The following is a 23,534-nucleotide window of genomic DNA, read 5'->3' on the forward strand; positions in this document are numbered from 1 at the left end:
GAGACGCATTTAGAAGAAGATAAACGGTTATTTCAGGAAACTATTCCGTTCGGGGAGAGTGAATTGTTGTTTTTTTTGTGGGTCGGGGGCGGAGGGGGGGGGGATATCTGAAATGGACTGCAGCGATGCTATTTCAGAGGTAGCCGGGTTCTTGAAAGCGTGAGAACGTCTGGGGTGTGCGGGAGGAGGCTGAAATGTTATGGACGGCATTTTTCTGCGTTTCTGTGCTTGTTTGGTTAGTCGTACACGTTTATGTTTATCAAAGCGTCACGGTATTCGTAGGGTCACAACAACCTGAGAAGAAGTGCTTGGGTAATTCAAAGCATTAGCTTAGGGGTATTGGTTTAAATACACCTTTTCCTCTCAGGGGTGTATAAAGAACAATGTCTTTATTATATAATTAAAGTAATTTTTCTCACTGCTGATAACAGTGTAGTAAAGAGCAAGTGTCTACAAACTTAAATAAACTAAGGGTCAACACAGTCTTAAACAAAGTACAAAATGTAAATTCTAATTACACTACTAAAACACCACTAGGAATTCTGGGTAATGGGTCAAACATGCTTGCTCTTAAAACCCTAGCATGGCCACCAGCACTTCAGGCCATGAAGCAATGCAGTAACTTTGTTTTGTTAATGAGCTAAGCTGTTTACAGGCGATAGCAGCGTCTCCCAGCAGAGACCTGATATGCTGCTGTGTTAACGGGGCTATGTGTCGCCATTGCAATGACTTTAACCTCTATGTATAGACTATGGCACAGGCTAAAATTAGAAGATAAGACATCGAGGGGTCCAGTTTAGCTTTGGCTAAGTCATCAAAACAAAGTTGGCCGACAGCAGTGAAGGAAAATGCATAATTGAACAGTGCATTATATTGAACAGATGGTAGCAGACTATAAATGCCTGATGTATACATAATATGTTATGTACCATTAAGGTCAATCTACCTTCTAGGCAGAGAAATGCTTTGGCCCTTAAGGGGAAAATACTAGAGGTCGAGGAGGTCATAGAGAAGGGCCTGAGTCACCCAGTGGGCATCATGCTTCCATTTTGTTTTTATCCAAAGCGACTTACATCGGTTAACACACACATTGACACACCGACAGCAGAGTCAACCATGCAAGGCGACAGCCAGCTCGTCAGGGTTAAGTGTCTTGCTCAGGGACACATCAACAATCAGTTAGGAGGAGCTGGGGATTGAACTACCAACCTCTCGGTTACAAGACAACTGCTCCACCTCCTGAGCTAAGCCGATCTAAAGGCTCGCTGGGAGGGGGAACTGAATGCAACATTCGAATCAGACCCAGGGTGGGTGCCCCCCAATGGGTGAAGGTGTTTACCTTCAGGGCACAATACTGATATCTGGTGATTTGGTGGTTCCTGTCGCTGTAGCGGTCCAGGGGGGTGAACATGATGCTGAACGGGCCGGCCCATTGGCTGAAGAGGATGAAGAGGTGGTGACGAAGACTCTGCTGGGGGAATAGGAAGCGTCTGTGGTGCACTAGAGAGAGAAGAGGCAGAGGAAGTGGAGGAGAGGGGAGCATGAGTCGGCAGAACTAGCCAGAAGCGCTAATAAGCCCTGTGCCAATGTCTGGCTCACTATGCTGAGTCAGCGTACGGGAGAGACATGGACAATATTTTTAAATATATGTAATATTCAATGCGGTTAGCAAAGAGAGGGCTGCATTTAAAATTAACCTTCAAGACTGAACACAAATAGACTGGGATCAGGCGTAATACTAATGTCTACTAAATGCATAATGTCCTACATCTTGAAATACAATGCTGTCTTAATACAAAATACAAAAATGGTATACTTATCCCTTAATGTTTTAATGCCTTAATGTCTTGTGTTTCGTTCTGATTGTGTACATCCATTAACGGGTTTCCTCCAGCGAGAGGGGCAGAGCACTGGCACAGTGTGAGTGATCACCTGCCTTAGTCTCTCCAGAACTTTCTAATTCATAAACTATTTCTGGAACCCGTTCCCTGGTGGGAAATGTCCAAATGGAGATCAATGTTAAAGTTCTCCTGTTAGACTGCATCAGCCCGGGGCAGATTGAGGGCCCGTTTTTAATAATTCATAATCCTATAATGGCCAGCCGGGATGTTCCACTAATGGACTGACCGTCTGTAACAGACATCCTCCCCCCAGAAAGAGTTTCAAAGTGAGCCGATAGTTTCAGCGGGGAGATTTGCCCGTTGAGGTTAGCCGGAGGTTAGAGAATTGTTTTCATAGTTGTTGTGACATGATCAAATAAAAAAGGACAGGCCCGAGTCGAATATAATGTAATAGTAGTCATGAACAGCATGTTCATGACTGGAGAGTGCTCTTCATCATGAAATTAGAATACAATAAGGAACAATGTTAACAATGATAGTTTGCAGATAGTTTGGTGCTACCAGATTAAACAAATATACAGTTTTTCTTCTTTCTATAAAAATAAGAATATATATATATATGAATGTAGTTTTCTATATTTTAACTAATAACTAAGCCTCATTGAAATGTATCAGTGTAATAAGCCACATGATCCTGAGGTCCAAATGATTTGTCTGGTGACTCCGGTCTGGAGCTGCGTTCGACGGCCCACTGACGACAGCGCCTCTACCTGGGACACACTGCACCATGTTGGCCACCATGGTGCTGAAGTGGGCCCGGATGTCCTTCAGGATCTCTGCGTCCTTGTCGTTCTCCGCCTCCAGCAGCATGCGGGTCATGTCCACGTACTCCAGGAACAAGGCGCCCAGGGCCAGGCTGTCCCGCTCCAGGGCCCCGCTGGTGCTGTGGCAGACAAACATCCCCCGTGTGAGACACCGTGGAGGAGGCCCCTGGGGGCCGGAGGGCAGAGGGACGACGACCTGGGGGGGGGCAGGGCTACCTGTCGCTGATGACTCCGGCGTCGGCCAGCAGCTCAAAGATCCTCAGCAGCTGCAGCCTCAGCAGGTCTCTGCGCTCGCGACGCTTCTTGTTCTGGGTCAACGAGACGGGACGCTTTACTCAACCAACTAACCATTCATCTACCAACCAGTTTAACAACCTTTAAACAGCCATTCATCTCCAGACCAACTTAACAAATTTAACCAGCCATTCATCTACCAACCAACTTAACTACTTTAACCAACCATTCATCTACCAACCAATTTAACTACTTTAACAAACCATTCATCTACCAACCAACTTAACTACTTTAACCAACCATTCATCTACCAACCAACTTAACTACTTTAACCAACCATTCATCTACCAACCAACTTAACTACTTTAACCAACCATTCATCTACCAACCATCTTAATTTAACCAACCATTCATCTACCAACCAACTTAACTACTTGAACCAACCATTCATCTACCAACCATCTTAACTTAACCATCCATTAATCTACCAACCAACAAGCTGAACAACCAATCCACGACCAGCCATACATATAGCTACCAACCAACAAGTGCACCGACAAACCAGCTAGCCAAACCAGCCAGTCAGCTAACCAGCCGGTCAGTTAACCAGCCATACAAACAACCAGCCAGTCGGCTAACCAGCCAGTCAGCTAACCAGGCGGTCAGTTAACCAGCCAAACAAACAACCAGCCAGTCAGTCAGCAAGCCAGACAAACAACCAACCAGTCAGTCAGCAAGCCAGACAAACAACCAGCCAGTCAGTCAGCCAGCCATCCAAACAAGCGACCAACCTCGGGTCTCCGTTCCAGTGCTTCCTTCATCAAGGGATGCAGCTCCTCCACCAGCTCTCTGTGAGAAGACATGCAGACTCATGACTCCAACTGAAACAGATTCCTACTCAACACTACTAGTCACTACAATACTGAGGAGAAAACTCAAGCTAAGTACATGTAAACCACAGTAAATATTGCATTCATTTGGTGGTTACAAACTGAACATATTTGGGTTTGTGACAAAAAAAGACGGGCCATGAAATGGCAGGAGTCCTGTGCTCCACTGTAATCCCCTGCTGAGCTCCTTTAAACCCAGACAAACACAGGACACCACGTACTTTAATTACTGGGAAAGTAACGCATTGTGTGGTGACTTCCATGTCAATGCTTTTTGCCCCATTAACAAAGAGCAGATTAAACATGGACCCCGAAATAACACTGAGCTAACCTGTTTCAACTTGATCTGAACACTCAAGGTTTCCCTAATTAATATCCAAAACACTATTCTGCCCGTGAACCGTATATTTCCATTGTGACGGGTCTCTGTGCTTCACCTGAAGATCAGGGAGTTGGTGCGGCCGAAGCTGAGGACCAGAGCCTCGGTCAGCTCCAGGCTCTCGGCCCTCATCAGGGGAGCCAGCTGCTTCAGGAGCCAGGCCACGGACGGGCTGCCGATGGCCTGGGGAACAGGGTCAAACACAGGTCACATGATCGGCGCGGCCAATCACGAAGATCCAAATCACCCTGTTGTTAAAAGCTGATTTATGTCTCTTTGGAAGAACAAAAAAGACCCCGTCATGTTTTTTTTGTCTTTATGCCAAAAAGTGCTGCATGACCAAAACAGGAATCCTTCATCTGTGCGCTTCGTGTGCCCTTCCTTTGGGAGGGATTCTATATGCTGTGTGTAACCTGACACCCGCCGAGGTCAGACATCAGCTCTGGGCTCAACACCTGATCCTGATGGGGGGGGGGGGCAGAACAAGGAGAACAATGGCCGCTTGGAGGCAGCGGGAGGAGGAGGCAGGAGCGCCGGAGGTGAAGGGTACCTTGTTATCGTGGAGGAGGACGCCGACGCCGCCGCCAGCGCTGTCGCCCGCGCTGGTTGCCGCGGCGACATCGGGCGTGGAGGCTCTCAGGTGGCCGGGGCTCATGATGCTGGGCTTGGCCACGCCGAAGCACAGGATCAGGTAGTTCCTCCACAGCGTCACGTAGCCGTCGCCGCCCGCAGACGTGCTGGTCTTCTTGGCGTACACCGGGTTGCTAGGCGGATCAGGAGGGGGGGGGGGGGGGGGGGGGGGGGGAGAGGAGACGTTACGAGAGCAGAATCAGGCGTTGTTATTGGTCGAAACCTTTAGCATTCACCGTCTGACTGCCTGGCGGGAGCTCCTGTTTATATAGCTCCGGCGATTGAGCTGTTGAGAAGGCTCTCGTCCAAAGGGAACCTGAGATACATGTCATTAAGAGGCAGGCCAGGGTTAGGGCATCTTGCTCGGGAAAAGCCTCCAGGTAGATTATTACCTTTGGTCTAGGAATCAAACACCCTCAGCAATAAACGACCCTGTCAACAGTGGGCTGAAGGCGAGAGGGCCAGGGTACAAGGTGTATTGCTGATGTTATTAATACAGCCAGCCACCATGGCTGAGGGAACGGTTAGAAGGTTCTCTGTGTTCCCTCAAACTCCCATTGGGGGACTGAAGTCATGAGGTGTCAGTCACATATCAGCACAGTACAGACAAGAGCAGAGGACAAAGGCTAAAACGCTCACGCTATAAGCTGTCTGAGTGCGTATGGGAATGTCCTGATCTCGTCGTTGCACTAAAGAACCAGGGATGGGGAGGACAGAGGGTGGAGGTGGCGGTGGTGGTGATGGTGTTGGTGGAGGTGGATGCGGGGGGCTTACTTGGGGTCGACCAGGGGCATGAGCAGCTGCATGCGGGTGAAGGCGTAGGGCCAGGCGTAGCTGAGGGCGGTGGGGCAGTGCTTGGGCAGGTTGTCCTGACGGAGGAAGCTGTAGAGGCACAGCACCCAGGGGTCCTTGACGGACTGGGCGAAGATCCAGACGTGGGAGGGGCTCCGCACGTCGTAGGGGTTGTTGACCAGCAGGGCGTTCCACTCCACCAGCCACTGGAGGTCCACGCTGTGGCCCGGCGGGACCGAGGCCTGAGGGGGGGGGAGGGAAATGGGAGCAGAGCCATTAGGTCAAGAGTCGAAAGGGCACAAGCGTCAAAGATGAAGTCATAATTCTAACTCTAGTTCTCTTGTTTCCCTCCACATTACAGACGGAATACATTAAGATGGTGACCTTAATGGATTGTAATGAGGGACTGAAAGCCATTTGGTTAAGTGAGTGAATAACTCACCGTGTCGGACACGGCAACGTTGATGAAGCTGTGAAGGATCACAGGGCTGAGCTGGTCCATGATTTCAATCATCGGTTTGTTGTCATCCTTCAGTTGAAGAGAGATTAAAACCTCTTACTATTAAGCACCCAGTTTCCTGAACAACAGCCTCGACGTCTCTATTTGGTTTTTATCTAAATTGAAATGACCTTTTAATAAAAAATGTACACTAATGTCTAACTTAGAAACGTGACATAAATCCAATTGCAGACACTAAAAACTGAACATCCATCTCAAACTAGAGCTAATAATCATCGGTGACCGAGGTGCTTTTGGATGTTCTTTCCACATGATTATCCTTTGGTTGAACCTATTCGTATGGGCCGGTCTGGACCAGGGACTGTGGGATCCAGCACATACCTCCGTCTGCCCCAGGGCCATGAAGAGGCAGCGCACCTCCCTGAGGATGCAGACCGCCAGCCGGCGCGTGCTGAGCTGACAGGAGCACAGGAGGACCAGGGCCAGGCCCTCCACCGCGTGCAGCACGCCCGAGTGAGAGCCCCGCTCGGCCGGGCCCCTGGCACCGCCGGGGGCCCCCTGTAACAGCTGGGGGGGACAGAGAGGAGGGGCGGGTTCATGGTGTGCCGGTGGGAGGATGGAATTTGGAGGAGACGTGTCAGAGGCTTTTAACGTCATGCTGCAAGGCTGTGAAAAGCAACTGTTGTTGTTATCAGTTCAGAACTTTATAGCTTATTGAAGGTGGATGTATGGATCGATGATAAGATAAGATATCCCTTTGATGAACATTAAGAAAGTGACAGAGAAACGTAATATCATCGGGCAGATCGAGAAGAAGCATCCAAATAAAAAACCTGTGAAAGTGATGAGTGAGAGTGTTGACTGATGTATGAATAGACCGACTGATTGTTTGAAGAACATTGAAAGAGTGACAGAGAACATATAAAAGAGGGCCGATCCAGCAGGAACCTCTGAGTAGAAAACCTGTGAAAGTGACCTAGTGAGAGTGTTGAATGAACATGTTGATTAAGTGTTGTTTAGCTCTACCTCAGCCGTGTGTATCTTAGCCGTTTCCTGCATCCTCCCGGGGGCGACCAAGGCCAGCTTCCATTGGGCGAGGAGCTGCAGGAGCAGCTTGAGGGAGGTGTCCAGCATGCCCTGGTGGGTGTCCTGGACCTCCCGCAGCAGGAAGTTGGTGAAGCCAAACAGGACGTCGTCACGCCAGTCGGGGAAATCCACCAACAGACTTTGCAACGAGTTCTGGGCGATGAGTCGCAGCTCGTCATCCATGTGGATCGTCAGCCTGCCAGAAGAACCCAGAACTGGTTAATAAAAATATACTAACGAAAGCTTGTGCATATGAATACTGTATGAAGAGAAAGAAAAATATAAACTTTATAGTGCCCATGACATAACTTAATTTATTAAAAACTTGTTTTATCAATTAATTCAAAAAACTTGGATCTCCTCCTCTTTTGAAAAAGGTATTTATTAAAAGAATGAAAAAGGTATTTATTAAAAGGATGCACATTATGGTTGTCAATATTTTAATCATGATATGTAATGTGGTTCTCAATATTGTGACAATTCTTTTGGTTCTCACAAAATTGATTGCACACAGAGTGAAACCTTAGATTTAATTTGTCTAGCAGAGTTTAGATCCGCTGAATGTCGCGGTAGCGTCTGAAGTCACACCTCTGTGTAGTTCAAGCATTTCCAGTTGACTGTTAGCTGCAGCAACACTTAGCACCGCCGTGTAAATACGGAGTTCGCTGTGGTGATACATAATGTAATAGACATTTGATGTTCTAGTTTGGACTTCAGTTTCATTCACTGCAACAAGCCTTTACATGGCATCTTGTACACCTCAAAGGGTGTATTCATGTTGCGGAAAAAATAACTATCAGCATTTCCAACCATTTTACATGGTTGGAAATGTTACATACAAATACAAGAATATTTCCTTTGCAGTAGCGTTTCGACTCGATTTTCTATTAATCTTTTATTTGTGTATCCTCACTCGTTTCTATTTTCATCATTTTACTTGTTACAATGTTTAGAACTTTAACTTATTTTTTATAAATAAATAAAAAAAGCTTCTAAATATATATATAAGAGATGACAAAAAAATAATATTGAATTAATTAATGAATTAATTAATGAAAACAAATGATGTATGAATCAAGTGATTATTGTTGATAACTGACCTAGAGAGCAGGTCGACCAACTCCGGTCTGGACATCCCATCCGGAAGGATCCGGGGAACCGCGGCAACACAGGTCCTGAACAGGTCGATCCTCGGCTTCCTCTCTCCTCTGTGGGTCAGAAAGTATTAGGTTCACCCTCCATCTTTAGGGGACCTTTGTGTTTCTACTGTTACTATTAATACTAGTGCTACTGCTTACAAGAACAAAGTTACCATCATAAATCAACAATAAACAATAATCCTCATCGTCGTCGTCATCACAGCCATCGTATCAAAATGTCATAATACCATGATAATAATAATGGTGCACATCCAGTCTCATAAATAATGCGGATTGTTATTATTACCGTCTCCGTCACACAGTGCTAACTGCTAACACTTGCATCATCAGCGCCGTGTGAGTCACCAGCGGGGGGCTTTCTGCAGAGCTGTGGACTCACGTGATCATCTCCTCAGGCTCTTTGTTCAGCATCTGGACGTTGGTCATCATCATGCAGCGACCCACCTCCTTGTCCAGGTGTCTCAGCATGCTGTCGATGGCCTTCCGCACCTGGAAGTAGTACTGGAACATGCCTGCAGGCGGCAGGGGAGGGGGGACACAGTGGTGGGGAGTTCAACTGGGAATAGAACAGCTTCATTACCGGATTATCAACAGTAACTACGGCTACTCGAAGGGCACAAAAAGACCGGGCGACCCTCCATGTTCCAAGAAATGACTACAGTCCAAGAAATATAGACATTAAAAAAATACGTTATCTTCTAAGGCACTTGATTCGATACCCTGTGTCTGCAGCCTCACTAACCTCTACTTGCTTGTTCATTACATGTATCTGTATTAATTGTTAGTCGCTTTGAATGACAGCGTGTGCTAAATGACTAGCTAAGTAGCTAAAAGTAAATAATTAAGCGTAAATAGTAACCAGGAAACAGGAAACTGGAAACAGTAAACAGTAAACAGTCAACATAATGGTCAAAGCTAGTTTTAGACTTTGTTCTAAGGCTACATGACTCATCCTGACTCTTCCTATGCCCTGACTCCTTGAGGCCTGAATCTGGCGCCCCCCCCCTACCTATGCCTTTGGCCTCTCCGTCGGTGAGGGTGGTGCTGAGGTAGGTCTTCTTGACGCGCAGGGTGTTCCCGGAGGGCATGGTGCAGCCGGTGTTGGGCATGGGGGGCTCGCCGTCCTTCTGCTGCAGCTTGTCAGCGATGACCAGGAACGCCCGCAGACCGATGTTCATCCTCTGGAACCACAGGGCGCCACGTAGACACGGTTACGGTTTCGTTACTTATATGTATAGTATGTAAGGGATAATGTATAGAACGCCGGCCATTATCGGGGAAATAAGCCCCGACAGGGCGAGCAGGACACCGATGCGCACGCGGTTTTTTTTATGTGTTACCACAATTTATGTGTTACCAGCATTCGTAGTATTGGTCAACGGAGAAATAGTCCGCCGAGGACGTCGACGAACTTTAGCAACCGAAGACGCTGAGGTTGACAAGTTACCGGACTACTTGCGGAGTGATACCAAAGACGTAATTAGAAGCTAAAAGTCCTTTGTTTTCCCTGACTGCGGTCAATTATACTTAGCAACGGTGAATTATCAAATATAATTCACCGCCGGAAGTTGTGAAGAGCCCATGCAAGTTAACGGAGCGTTCCACGGCATTGAGAAGACCTGTGTAATAAATATATATACTTAAGCAATAGATCACGCCAGGGTGTGGTATGTGCTCATTATACCACTGTGACCACCTTCACAGTGGTATAATGAGCACATGCCACTGACTGAAGTGATCTATTGCTTTTATACAACGGTTACTGTTATGGCGAAACGAAAGTCATAGACACACTACATTTAAAAAGAAACCAAGAAAGTCACAGTAGCCGTTTTATTAAAGACTACCAAAAAGTAGTCCCTCTTGACTGCCGCTATGCATCGACGGTCGCTATGCAACACACTTCAGCGTCCCTCCGAGAGAAGGCTCCGATAGAGCGGTTCGCCGGCAATTTATCCTATGGAGCAGTCCACTCGCCGATTTTAGGCTTCAGTGAACTGTGCTATTGCTTTTATACAACTGTTAAAATTATGGCAAAATGACTCCACACACACACACTAGTAAAAATACGGTTGTATTCTTTGACACTTTCCACTTCAAGGCGCGGAGTGATACTTTCACAAAATGATTGGGCGTCATAGCAGTTATGTATACGCTCATTATACAACAGTTAAGAACCAATCAGATCGCTGGATTCAGGCCCCCCGTTGTATAATAATACACATATAATATCATTATATGGTTAATGAAACAAACATATTATACACATAAATGGCAATAGAGATAATAATTATGATTATTTCTTTAAGAGTAGTGTGATTCAGCTGTCTTGACTAATTGTTTAATAAGGGTCCATTAAATCTTGTGTGCTCTTTAAAGTTATTTCAATATATTTGACAATAGGTGGCAATTGTGGTTGCCACCATCACCACCATTAGCTCAAAGAAGGATAAATCCCCAGTAGACTCAAAACTTTATAAGGCAGATGAAGTGGAAGAACTAGAATGTCAACAATATACCTCTGGATTAAGACTGAAGGCCTTCGCTGGTTTTCCAACACTGAGTAGGTCGAAGATAATCTCTCTCATGGCGAAATCCAGTCTCTCCTGGAGGTTCCCAATAGAGAAAGCATATATGTTACATTCACATTAACAGCTCCCGAAGCCTATTCATGTGTGCACACATGGTACGACGGTGACCCAGGTACGTTGGATCAGTGTCAAGGGTTCTGTCTCTACCTGGGCAATGAACTGGATGATTTTGACAAATATGTTGAGTGGCATGTCTCTGGGCACCACACTGCGAGATCCCTTAGGGAAGAGGGTGGACACGATGGTGCTGAGGCGGCTGCAGACAGAAGAACCCGAGTTATAACACACGCGCTGGGCAGGATTCACAGACACATGCCCAGCTAATGCTTTGTTATGGGTGTTTTTATTGGAAGCCTCAATCAATTACGTATAATGTGTAACACATATAAACATGCATTTACATATAGGCCTTTATGAAAATGACATAAATAAACATAGATAAATTAAATATTTAAACATATATATAAATATATAATAATGATTAACACGTCGATCATTCATTTTATAAAGAGATGATTATGTTTCCGCTCATTATCAGTTGGGTCTGCGTTGACCACTGAGTTGAGGAATCGCTGGGTCTATTGTCAGACCAGCAGATCCCTGGATTACACCCAAAACAGGAGACTCACCCCTGGGTGGCTGTGTTGCTCTCACACTTGATCCTGATCATGTAGACCCACAGCAGGCGGTACAGAGACTCCAGCGCTACGCGGGCCATCTTAGGGTCTTTACTCTGGAAGAGGAGTGTTTGTCAGAAAGGCACAGCAGCAGACTAGAATGCATTAAAGTATTTATTGTTTGTGTTTTTTTTAATGCATTGTAATTATAGTGTTATGATCATGGAGTGCTTGAGTTCCGAGCGTGTTCCAGTTCCAATCCAAAACGACCTGATTACTACTATCATACACTACACAGCGTGTACCCCAATACAACGACTATCGACTGTATCATGTATTGTATCACGAATTGTAGAATGAGCATCAAGACACTGTCTCGTTTAAACCAAGCTGGACATCTTCAGGTGTCGCCTCGACTACGTTACCATGACGACTCGGCAAGGAGGTTCCGTTACCTTGAGGTTGGAGAGGCAGTTGGCGAGGAAGATATGCCACCGGCTGAGGAAGAACTGCTTCTGGCTGACACACAGCAGACATGTGACCAGCGGGTACAGGGCCTGAGGACAGAAGAGATAACAATAGTCTCCGATTCGGGGCTCCCTCAGGGTATAAATGGATCCTTCAGTGATACAGTAGTAATAGACAGGTTATTTTAATTAAACTGGGCCGAGGGCTGGATGAAAATGGATGGTGATCCGTTCTGCCTTCAGGGAATAGATGAGATCACGAAACGCCTCCTGACAATACTCCCGTACCTTCTTTTCCTAAAATGTGGAAGCCGATGTGAGGTAATGTAGTGAACATCGCCTGACAGAAATGTCTTCTAATTATATCTTAAACTACCTCAGGCGCCTGGGAGTCCTCTGCAGGGTCATGCGGGGGCTGCTGTCTGACTGTGACACCAGATGGACGGCCACAGGAGACATGTGACCCGTAGTGGGCATGCTGGCCCTGATGCTAATGAAGTACTTTGCATTGCATCCTCTTACGTTCATCACCACAGTCCTCACTTCCACTTCCTGCTGAGATTCGACGGCGGCGCCCAATCTTTCTTCGGTGCAACTGGAGCTCATTACACACCATTGCGGATGCAATGAATCAATCTCAAGAATGTCTAATGAATTTAAAATAGAAAGCGATGTGTGCAGGGAAAGCGGCATGCCGGTTGGTATAAAGAGCCAGACTGTCTGTCCTACGGTTTGTAACGATGGCAGATGACAGAGAGCATCAGCACAGGATTGACCTAGACTCCCACAACACTTTAAGGCAGCCAAGGTGTGAAGCTGAGGCTGTTACAGTGTCTATGCGCGAGGGTGTAATGACAAACAAACAAACAAACAAGACTAAACGGGCCAACCCAGGAGTGTGGCTGAGGAGCTGGTGACTGACCAGTGAGTGCTTCTTCTTGGAGGACGACTCCAGGGTCGTGTCGTACATGCTCTCCACAAAGTTCCTCAGGCAAGGGACGTTCACCTCGTTCTTCACAGCCTGGGACAGGACACAGATCACATTAAACCATCAATCCGTCCATCGCTCAATCGAACTTAGAGCTAAATCGAATAAACTGTGCTGAGCAAGTGTTTCACAAGAGAAATAACACAACAAGAACGATAATTAAAGTAAGACACAGAGGATGAAGTAGACAAAGATTGTAAATGAATAGAGAAAAGCCAAAGCTCAGAAGGTCAGAGTTTGACCTCAGATGGCGGCCTGAGTCTCCGCCCCCAAAAGAGATGGTTCTATCACCACAAGCCATGCCAAGCCATGTCAGGTTGAACGGCCTTGCAGGAGACACTTACGGCCGCCACGGGAACTAGGATTTCTACGAAGAGGCCGGCCAGGGCATGCTTGATGTCCTTATCTCTGTCCTTGACCTCCAGGAAGTACTGTGCACACTCCTGCAGACACAAGTTCAGAATGGAATGAGGTGTTGGAATTTGTATCTTCATTCATTAGTTCTGAATTCATGTTCTCTAGATAATGTTTCTGTTGCAGAGAACAAGGTGCACAAGGCATGAATGATTTTTTCCTTCAGATTTTGTTGAGGATATTTTATTTTTACGAAAAGAGCTTATTCACCACAACAAAGAATGAAGAAGAAAAAAACCATATACAACTGACTAACTTGAATATTTTCAGGTTCCAATCTGACAATTTACCTGCAAGAACTGGAAGGAGGCCTCAAAGTCTTCCACAGGGTACATCTTGATCCTGAAGAACTTGACACCCATGATGAGGCTGATGGTGCTCTGGACCACGTAGGGGCTCTGCTCCTTCTGCCTCAGCTCCTTCAGCTCACTAAGGAACCTCTTCTTCACCGCCGGGAACCTGGAGACCGGGAGGAGGACACAACCCAACCATGAACAACATGAAATGACATCTACCTGTGGCTGAAGTGAATCCTGACTCCACTGGTGGGACGTAGAACGCACAGCAAAGGGTTTGTCAAATTCCAACCTGAGGATTGACCCTAAGATACATGTCTTCATCCAGCCACGTTCCTAGTCTGTCTTCACAGTTCGATCCATAAAAATACATAATGGCATCAAATATAGATTAAGAGTGCGGCTAAGTAAAGACTCATCACAGTAGGATGTTCCTTAGAGCCTCCTTCTCATGCTATTTCCCCCCTTGATTCAGCAGGAAGGAAGAGGTCATAAAAGGTCCAAAATACTTGACGTTTCAACACAACTTCTATGAATATCGTCCTCTTCTGGCCCCGGCGCCGGCAGACAGTTAGTCTGCACCCAGGAATAAACCCTCCCCGGACCCCGGTCTTCGGAGGACTCGGCCACATTTAGGCCCCATTTAACCACAATCCAGATTTAAACCCGAGACAAAATGCCTTCATTGGGCTAATTTGGTAAGGTCGTCCATCAGGGGAGCGCGTGTGAGCATCCCCCGGAGCCTGGGGCTCGGCCACGCTGAGGAACGTGTGTGTTCTACTGTATCTGGGGTGACCTGCCCTGGGACAACCGCGCGGCATCTGGAGGCGACTCTGTCTCGCCCGCCAGGCGACCAGAGAAGACCACACTCCCAGGGAAGCACAATGATTGAATCTGATGAATCCGATTTCCAACAGTTCCTCCAATTTAACGTGAGCCTTGCAGGGATATTGAGGGAGAGGGTTCTCGGTCTTGTGAGAGAGAGAGAGAGAGAGAGAGAGAGAGAGAGAGAGAGAGAGAGAGAGAGAGAGAGAGAGAGAGGGGGGAGAGAGAGAGAGAGAGAGAGAGAGAGAGAGAGAGAGAGAGAGAGAGAGAGAGAGAGAGAGAGAGAGTGTGTGTGTGCAGGAGCCTGAGTGTGTTATGGTCTAAAATAAACAAACACATCCGTTTCCAGTCCTAGTTGGTTGCACGCATAACAGTCAAAATGGATAAAAATTTGATTTTTTACGAAAAGATTTGCATCATTGTCATCGGCATCCTCGTCATCATCGTCATCATAAACCAGCACCACAATCATCTCCATCACCATCATCATCATCATCATCATCATCATCATCATCATCATCATCATCATCATCATGTGATGTAATGAAAAGACATACACAGTAAATATTAAATTTCAAGTCAAACTGAAGGTCTCAAAAGCATTCAGCACTGCACTCAACGACAGTCTGCCTCGCCCTGGCGTCGGTGGCTGCAGCACTGTTGGACTCACTTGGCCTGGGCGAGGACTCCTATGACTTCAGCGTAGAGGTCTGCCACCGTGTGCATGTTGCCAGTGTTGGGGCCATGGTATCTGTGGAGAGGTGGGGAGGGGGGAACAGCCAGAGGTTAGAGAGCAACGCTCCACCACAACAGGAGGGAGACGTACACGGAGAGAGTGTTACAATGAAATGAGCTTACCCCTCTTTGTATCTAAAGTGCTTAAAGGCTAAGTTAATGACCTCATTAACCAAACTGTCAAGTACAGGGTGGAGTGGCATCTGGGGAGGGAGAGAAACAGTGTCATGGGAAACGCAGTGTCATGTTGGTTTTAAATGGAAAACAGTCTCTTAGTGCCAGCTGAAGCCGGTCTCAAAGAGCATGGTTGTGTTGCGAACATATCAATTTGAATTTGTGTAAAGTAAACATGTCACAATTGTGTTTACAAAGTTATACAGTTATATCACGGTGTAATGTGCAAGTACAAACTGGCTGTAGGTCAGGGCGGAGTTATTTGGGGGTCACCTGTTTTAATACTTCTATGAGGACCAGAGAGAAGATGAAGTCTATGGCCAGATCTCTCCTTTCAAGTAAATAATCCTTCTGTTGTTCATCACTAGAGGAGAAAAACAAGACACAACATGTTTCCAATCACGAAATGGATAACCGTCACTCGTTAAGCAGTGTGCTATTTCATTATCTACATTTCTGCACGTTAAAGATACAGACAACTATTTTCTCTGTATCTACAGTAAATAAATTTAAGTTAAATGTATTTGTAGCTGTAGATGATCAATGATTTCCTAGCAATCCCAACAGCAATATATTTTTTTGTATATATGTAATACGAGTGATGAAAAAAAAAATTATACATTTTCCAATTCCAAGTATCTGCGGTTGTACTTTTCCGAAAAGGGATTTCTTCGCAATAACAATACGCAATAATCATAAAATAAATGTCGAAATCGTAGCGACCACAGCAGAACCCGAGCACATCCCCACTTGGAGCTCACTTCTTGGGCTTGGTGTTGGCACGGGGCCGGTACTCGTGATACTCCTCGTCCAGGCCCGTCTGCTTCTTGTACCAGTCGAACAGCGTGCGCAGGATGGAGGGAAGGCAGTACTCGGACAGGGAGCTCATGCTGTTGATCAGCTGCACACAGGAGACACAAGGGGAGAAGGTAGTCATTCAGGAGATGCTTTGGCCAAAGACACAAACGATTCTCTCAACAACTCTTTGTAAGTTACGTATGGACAAAAGCATCTGCTTTAAAGGTCCGGTTGGTGTTAGAGAGTGAATACAGAGACAGGTCATTAAGGAGCAGCTTGGGCTTAGAGAGTGAATACAGATAAATCATTAAGGAGCAGGTTGGGGTTAGAGAGTGAATACAGATACAGGTTATTAAGGAGCAGGTTGGGGTTAGAAAGTGAATACAGATACAGGTTACTAAGGAGCAGGTTGGGGTTAGAGAGTGAATTCAGATAAATCATTAAGGAGCAGGTTGGGGTTGTCATTAAAGGAGAAACCCGGGGTAAGATGGATCTGGGGTATGATAGGTAGATTGGCGAACACAGAGCTTGTGAGATTCGTCAACAACACGCAAGCTCTGTGTTCGCCAATCTACTTATCGAGTCTTAAAGTCAAGATGGCATCGCATGGTGAACTACTGATGGTATTGTGTGTATAAATTGTCCTTTTTAATAAACAATCTGTACCCTTACAAAGTTATCAGTGCCTCATTGTATATGTTAAGACCCTTATTGTACTACCAAAGAAGTGTTGGGCTACTTCTAGCCCTGTAAGTGGTTAAAAATAGCGATTTAGTTTTTACCATGAGACGTGCACCTATTGTTCCAAGTTTAGAGCATGTTGGTAGAATAAATAAAAACAGGCAACTTAAGAATGCGTCTATATGCGCTTTTTTGCTCCCAAATGAACATTCCAACTCGTTATCATACTACATATCCCAGATTCACTTTACACCGGATTTCTCCTTTAAGGACCAGGTAGAGGTTTGAGAGTGCATACGGATACAGGTCAGTAAGGACCAGGTAGGGGTTAGCAGGTACGGGGGTTAGTAGGTAAGGGTTAGCCGGTAGGGGGATGGTAGGTAGCTGTTGGCAGGTAGGGGTTAGGCAGACACCTTAGCCACATTGCTAACCTGCCTGACCTCAACACAATAAACAAACGTTCAGATCATGTGTTAAGCAAGCAACAGACCAGAGAGAGGGGTGTACTTGATCATAAAAAAGAGAGGGTACACAGGTTCTGGCGGTAAGGTGGTACCCCTCTCTCTCTCTCTCTCTCTCTCTCTCTCTCTCTCTCTCTCTCTCTCTCTCTCTCTCTCTCTCTCTCTCCCCCTCCCTCCCTCCCTCCCTCTCTCTCTCTCCCCCTCCCCCTCTCTCTCTCTCTCTCTCTCTCTCTCTCTCTCTCTCTCTCTCTCTCTCTCTCTCTCTCTCTCTCTCTCTCTCTCTCTCTCTCTCTCTCTCTCTCTCTCTCTCTCTCCCTCCCTCCCTCCCTCTCTCTCTCTCCCCCTCCCCCTCTCTCTCTCTCTCTCTCTCTCTCTCTCTCTCTCTCTCTCTCTCTCTCTCTCTCTCTCCCCCTCCCTCCCTCCCTCTCTCTCCCTCTCTCCCCCCCCTCTCTCCCCCCCTCTCTCTCTCTCTCTCTCCCTCCCTCCCATGGGGGAGGGTGATGGGACGGCTGGGTGGGTGAGGGGGTTGGGGGATGGGTGGCAGGAAGGAAAGGCAGGGCGGGAGACGGGTGCAGCTCCCTGGCACACAGGAAGGGTGGAGAGGCTGTGTGGGGGTGTGGAGGGGGGTGAGAGGGCAAGGAGGGGGGGGGGGGGGGGGGGGGGGGGGGGGAGTGTGCTGGGGGAGGGGAGGTGGGGTCGTGGGGGGAACACTGCAGGGCCTTCATTCGAACGCCGGGCCCCGAGAAGAATCCGGGCTCTGTGAGGGGAGTGGGGCGAGCACGCCCCAGGCCAGGACACAAACGGCGCTCTGTGGCCCTGAAAGAGGACCTTCTCCTCTCCGGGGCCCACAGGCCGGCCCCTGGACACACCTAGACCTGGGCAGCGGCCAGACCCTGAGGTAACCAGCCCCCGGCCCCGGGCCACGGCCTACGGGACTCCTTGTAGGGTTATGAGTAGCCCCCTTTCAGCCCCCTCCCCCGCCCAGCACCCCCCCCCCCCGCGTCAGGCTGGCGCCTTGCCAGAGGGCGGGGTTCGAAGGAGGGGATCGACTCAGTGGGCAATTAGTGTGTTGGACCGTAAAAATAAGGCCAGTGTTTCCTCAATATTAGCGAGTATGTTCTGTGTTCTGGTTTTCAACATAGATAAGTTAATACACGATGACTAACTGGGACATTTAAATATCCGCTGAATGATGTTGAATACAACTGAATTGTGATCATCTTGATTAATAACGGGGAAACTTTTTATGTTTCCTTTGTTAAATGTTATCCTGGTGTTTCGTGTATCTCATATCGCACGTGTCTAGTGAAAGTCACCCAGAATGTAAAACAGGGTTCAGTAGTGTGAGTATTGTGTTGCACTCACCTGGTCAAACTGTGGGTCCTCCCCCCTCTGCAGTGATTTGGTTAATGGTTTCTCCTGAAATCAAAGAAAAGGAGGGAAACATTATATTCAGTGTCGCTCCTCAAATACTCACAATCACACACCTAAAAGAAAAAAAAAGATCCATCATCTCCATTGGGACACGTAATTGTACATGTCGGTAAGAGTGAAGAGGATGAAGGATGAGGTTCTGAGGAGTCCTTCATCACGATCAGACAGAAGCGCCATCAGCCTGAGTCCATTAACCATGAGACACTAACGCTCTTCCCCCATTACAGCGGCCTTCACTCCGATGCACTTCTTCCACATATTTTCTGGGTTTGGACTTAAACATGTGATCAGAATCCCCCTGTGATTATCTCAACAGCGCAGTCAAACACACTAGATCATGGGCCCCTCGCAGACTTTACCGTTCTCGCTTTCAATTGTAATCGTGATAAGAGTTTTCCCAAGTATGACTGGTTGGTAAACTGGTGTCGGGACAGCTGATCTGACAGAGTTGGATGGTCAATGATCTTGCTATGTGTGGCTGGGGTTACGATGCCATCCTGGCAAATTAACGATGGGAGCAGGGAGGGGAGGGCATACCGGCGCCCAAGAACGAAAAAAAGGAGAGCCTGGATGTGGTTGGTAGGCATACAGTGAGACATCTTGAGACCTCACACCATACTCATCTGTGTGCGCTAATTTCAAATGAATACAACCTCGTCAAACCTGCCTGTTTATTTTTTCGAAATAGCCTAACTCCAGATTTAAAATAGCTTGAAACTAGGGGTGCAACGGATCAAAAAACTCACGGTTCGGATCGTTCCTCGGATCAGAGTCACGGATCGGATCATTTTTCGGATCAGCAAAAAAAATAAAAAAATAGCGTTTGTGATTGCTTTAGCCCGGTCTGATTGTGGAGGAAGGGGCTGCTTAAATGCCGCGGTGATGAGCGGTTGTTGAGCCGCTTTCGGTTTCACTCCTGTCAGTGAAACACCGGGGTGATGTCGCTGTAAATGCGTGGCCATGCTCTATGTGTTTTTCTTTATGTTAGCAATCGCTATGTCAGCTACGTGTTACGTCTGTGTGGTAACCTAGGCGACAGGTTTGTGTGGCAGCGCGAGTATATGGAAACAGACGTAGCACTGGAGGCAGCAGTTATCGCGTTACAGTAGTCACCGAAGTCTAGCCTACTTTTATTTTCCATGCCCACTGTTCTTCATGTTGTACGCTGAGGACAATAAATCACAACGAGCCATAGGACTGTTTGCTTATTGAAAAGGGAACTGTTGCAGACTTTTACCCAGAGCGTGTTAGCTCTGTCCCTGGAACTAGCAGGAATGGTTACGGCTGTGTGTGGACTGAACATGCGCACAATTCTTTTTTTTTCATAAATCAATCCGCGGATCATGCGTGTGCCGAACCGAAATAGATGATCCGAACGGATCACGGATCAATGATGATCCGTTGCACCCCTACTTGAAACTAACTCTTATCACAACAAACAAACTTCTGTTTCATAACAGCTTGTGCTACTTTCTGTGCTATCTGAACCGAACACAGTAGTAGCTGACTGTTATGAGATGTTGTAGTAAATCTACAGCTGCACAGCATATCAAATTCCCATCCTTATCCCAATATTGATGTTAGCAAAAATGCACAATACGTCCCCCAACCTTGAGGGAAAGTTCCTGTATCTCTGTGGTGTCATGGTGGCCAGACAACACTGCAATATATCTGTATCGATTAATCATCTGGAAGAGATCGCTAGCGCCTTGTATTGACCTGCTGTAGACTGTAAAAAGGCTCTTTTCAACTGGAATTCCAATTAAAGGATAATGCTGATGAAACTGATGTTGACAAATGCTCACATGGGACGAGTCCATTGGTCCCCTCCTGACAGATAGTCAACACTGATAGGCTGACAATAGGCCTCTAATGTCCACATTGGCTCTGTTTGCAGCCTGATTCAGCATTATTCATAATCAGAAAGGCCGGCTCTGCGTTTCAAAGCACGACCACATCCCACAAAGTAAAAATCGAATGACCATATAAATAGAGACTCTTGTTTGCTGATAATCAAGAGCAGAGGGGGATACGTCGTTTTCTAATAAGCACCATGGCATGGCCTAATGAGGGAAATAGGGGACCGATTCCCTACAGGAGCAAGAGGAAGCAACAGCAGCGCTGTAATTAGGTAATTGAAGTCATTATCCCTGTTCCCTGCAGACCCACGGCCGGGGCCCACAGCTCCCTTGCCAGCTCCCGCACCACTCAGCAGAGCTGAGACCTCCAGGGTCGAGAAAGCAAAAGTCCTCAAAAGAATCCTGGCTCCAGCATTTGGATTCATTAGCTCTACCCAGAGGTAAGGGCTAGGGCTCTGAAGGGACTTAAGGCATTTGGTACAGAGTTGTCGACCACTGCTTGCATTGTCACAGTCATCCAACACACACATTGGGACTGAAAGCACCTAGGGTAGTCTAGGGTTAGACCCCGGATAGTCTAGGGTTAGTCTAGGGTTAGAGGGGGGTTGGACTTCCAGCAAAAAGGCACAGGGCTCTATTCCCATTGTCCACAGTGTCCCCGTAGGCATCAAAGAGACAGATACCTAGGCTCCTGGAAGACATTTAAGGATGATGGTAGTGGGGTTGGTGGTGGTGGTGGTGGAGGTGGTGGAGGTGGTGGTGGGGGTGGAGGTGTTGGGGGCGTTGGTGGTGGCGGTGGTATTGGTGGTGGCGGTGGTATTGGTGGTGTTGGTGATGGTGGTTGTGGGGGGTGGGGGTGGTGGTGAGGGGCACCCCTCCCTCCATTGACCTAGGCTCCCCGCCACCTATCTGTCACCCCGGTGTATTTATCGCGGTTGTTCCTGGCACTGCTCAGCCTTTTCCAGCCACTGTGGTTAAAAGCGAGTGGCATGACCTTTCTCTGGATCCCAGGGAGGGCATTCCTCATCGGTCCTCATCACTTCAACATTTGTATGTGATTATCGTCGCATTACGGGAGGAAAGCACAGAGCCTCGATCATTGTCTTATGGATGCAACGGAAACATGTTATTACAATCTGTGGGACCTGTTGAAATGCAACCGGCGACAAAAACTGCAACGGCATGCTATTGGTATGCAGTGTGAGAAAACAGGCGCAACCAAATCAGCACGACCACATTCATATTCAAAACAAACAGCAGGATGATGCAATCCATTGGTAGAGCACCCACAGGTTATATCCCTGCCAGGTTAACACAGAGAACGACTGTGTACTTAAACTGAGAGCATCGGGCATATCTAAACGTGGGCATCACCCCTGGGTTGGAACAGGGAGACGGGGCCTTGAGAATCGGGTGGGTGCATCTCCTTGAGCACCGCAGTGTTCTCACTAGCATCTGTATGTTTGGACTGTTAAAAGGCAGCCAGTGTGGGAGTGTGGGAACACAGACCATGCTGTTGGATACTGACTTTAACTGCTGTTTGACAATCATATGTATATTCAGTGTGCCATGGGCCATGGCCAATCCCTCTGTAGGCCTTTACGCACCAGCTGGGATACAAAAACAACTGCCGTGAAAAAACACCACAGGCCATTTCCCAACATTAACCTCAGCAGCTGAACCCTTGTCTCGTAGTGATGTAAGCCTTTTGCAGTGATAGATCCCTGTAGGGGGATTCACGGTTATGAGTTTCATTAGCAGGACGTTGACACACGAGGCCAACCTTTCACACAGGGTGAGGTATGGGCAGTGGGCTGGTCCCCTGTGTGAAAGACTCTCAGAGAGTTGGCCTGCTGCCCTGTTTCACACAAAGGTCTTCATCCATCCTGACCTGGAACTACAAGAGGGCTTACCCTGCCTTACATCTTTCATACACTAAGCAAGGGTTCATTACTTTATGGCTAGTCCGACACCAATGCTTTAAACAAGTCATTCATTGAGTCGATTGCAATTAGCTAGCAAAGCGCTACCAATGTCGCCTCCTACATCCATATGCTATCTCATCATAAGCATCTGAGCACACTGTCTTCCTGTTAACAAGCCTGCTTTTAAAGACAATAACTATAAGGTGCACAAACAGTAACGTTCCACTATGAAGAAATTAAATCAGGATAAACAGGATGTTCAGGGCAATATTGACATAGCCATTGTCCCGTCATTGTGTGTCTGGTCTGGTGTGTGTTCATTTTTTGCTGACTCACCAGTGGCTCTGCCATGATGATGCGTATCTTGCGCTCTGAGGCGATGGTGAAGTTGGCGAACAGGCTCTTGAGGACGAACTCGCCCGGCCTGCTCTCGGGGTCCACACTGATGGGTGTCATAGCTGGGGGGCCCTTCTCTCCCAGGGGACTGCAGACCGGAGCGATGGGGGGCTTGGAATATCCGTTCCCCACGGGCGACGCTGGAGCACAAAACAAACACACACACATCAAAACACATTTTAGCTTAACAGGCTTGCTAGCGTTTGCTTGAGGACCCCCCCCCCCTCCCTGCGGAAAGCAGAAGGTGAGTTAAGGCCATGAGCTAAGGAACATGGCTGTGTTTACTGTAACCCAAAGATCACCAAACAGGGGATGGGGAAAGGCTACCGAAACCTAAGCCATTTCATTCCCAACATGGTGCTCATTCCTGGGGCAGTCTGTGCAAGGGGGCAATATCCTGCCTGCATGCCCTGACGTTGGTCTCCTCTCGCCTATCGCTGGAGAAGCGCATGTGTGGGAAGTTAAAACATTGCGGTGGGCAGCTGGTGTTTTCATCTGGCAACTGAAGCTATTGCAGCTGACCTTCGAGGGAATCTGTGCAGCACGTGACCCAAGAGTGCGCCGGCGATACGTTGAA

The 23,534-nt window shown here is 47.4% G+C and overlaps 1 protein-coding gene across 6 annotated transcripts in view; it reads right to left on the reverse strand.

Annotated features, from left to right (window-relative positions):
- Positions 1–23,534, reverse strand: part of frya (furry homolog a (Drosophila)) — a 67,520-nt gene that overhangs the window by 30,749 nt on the left and 13,237 nt on the right. For all 6 annotated transcript variants that reach the window (XM_030381124.1, XM_030381123.1, XM_030381125.1 and 3 more), the window contains exons 2-27: positions 22,898–23,097; positions 18,709–18,762; positions 16,165–16,304; positions 15,677–15,767; positions 15,353–15,432; positions 15,165–15,245; positions 13,664–13,832; positions 13,304–13,402; positions 12,894–12,992; positions 11,960–12,061; positions 11,517–11,620; positions 11,035–11,143; positions 10,816–10,902; positions 9,306–9,477; positions 8,676–8,808; positions 8,237–8,344; positions 7,077–7,332; positions 6,432–6,617; positions 6,033–6,119; positions 5,573–5,832; positions 4,719–4,932; positions 4,227–4,351; positions 3,691–3,748; positions 2,882–2,973; positions 2,612–2,784; positions 1,340–1,500 (exon numbers count right to left, since the gene is read on the reverse strand). In XM_030381124.1, coding sequence (XP_030236984.1) covers positions 1,340–1,500; positions 2,612–2,784; positions 2,882–2,973; positions 3,691–3,748; positions 4,227–4,351; positions 4,719–4,932; positions 5,573–5,832; positions 6,033–6,119; positions 6,432–6,617; positions 7,077–7,332; positions 8,237–8,344; positions 8,676–8,808; positions 9,306–9,477; positions 10,816–10,902; positions 11,035–11,143; positions 11,517–11,620; positions 11,960–12,061; positions 12,894–12,992; positions 13,304–13,402; positions 13,664–13,832; positions 15,165–15,245; positions 15,353–15,432; positions 15,677–15,767; positions 16,165–16,304; positions 18,709–18,762; positions 22,898–23,097 — 3,440 coding nt within the window. The remainder of the gene's footprint in view (positions 1–1,339; positions 1,501–2,611; positions 2,785–2,881; positions 2,974–3,690; positions 3,749–4,226; positions 4,352–4,718; positions 4,933–5,572; positions 5,833–6,032; positions 6,120–6,431; positions 6,618–7,076; positions 7,333–8,236; positions 8,345–8,675; positions 8,809–9,305; positions 9,478–10,815; positions 10,903–11,034; positions 11,144–11,516; positions 11,621–11,959; positions 12,062–12,893; positions 12,993–13,303; positions 13,403–13,663; positions 13,833–15,164; positions 15,246–15,352; positions 15,433–15,676; positions 15,768–16,164; positions 16,305–18,708; positions 18,763–22,897; positions 23,098–23,534) is intronic.

The sequence above is a fragment of the Gadus morhua genome, chromosome 16 (assembly GCF_902167405.1).
Source record: "Gadus morhua chromosome 16, gadMor3.0, whole genome shotgun sequence".
NCBI lineage: Eukaryota > Metazoa > Chordata > Actinopteri > Gadiformes > Gadidae > Gadus > Gadus morhua.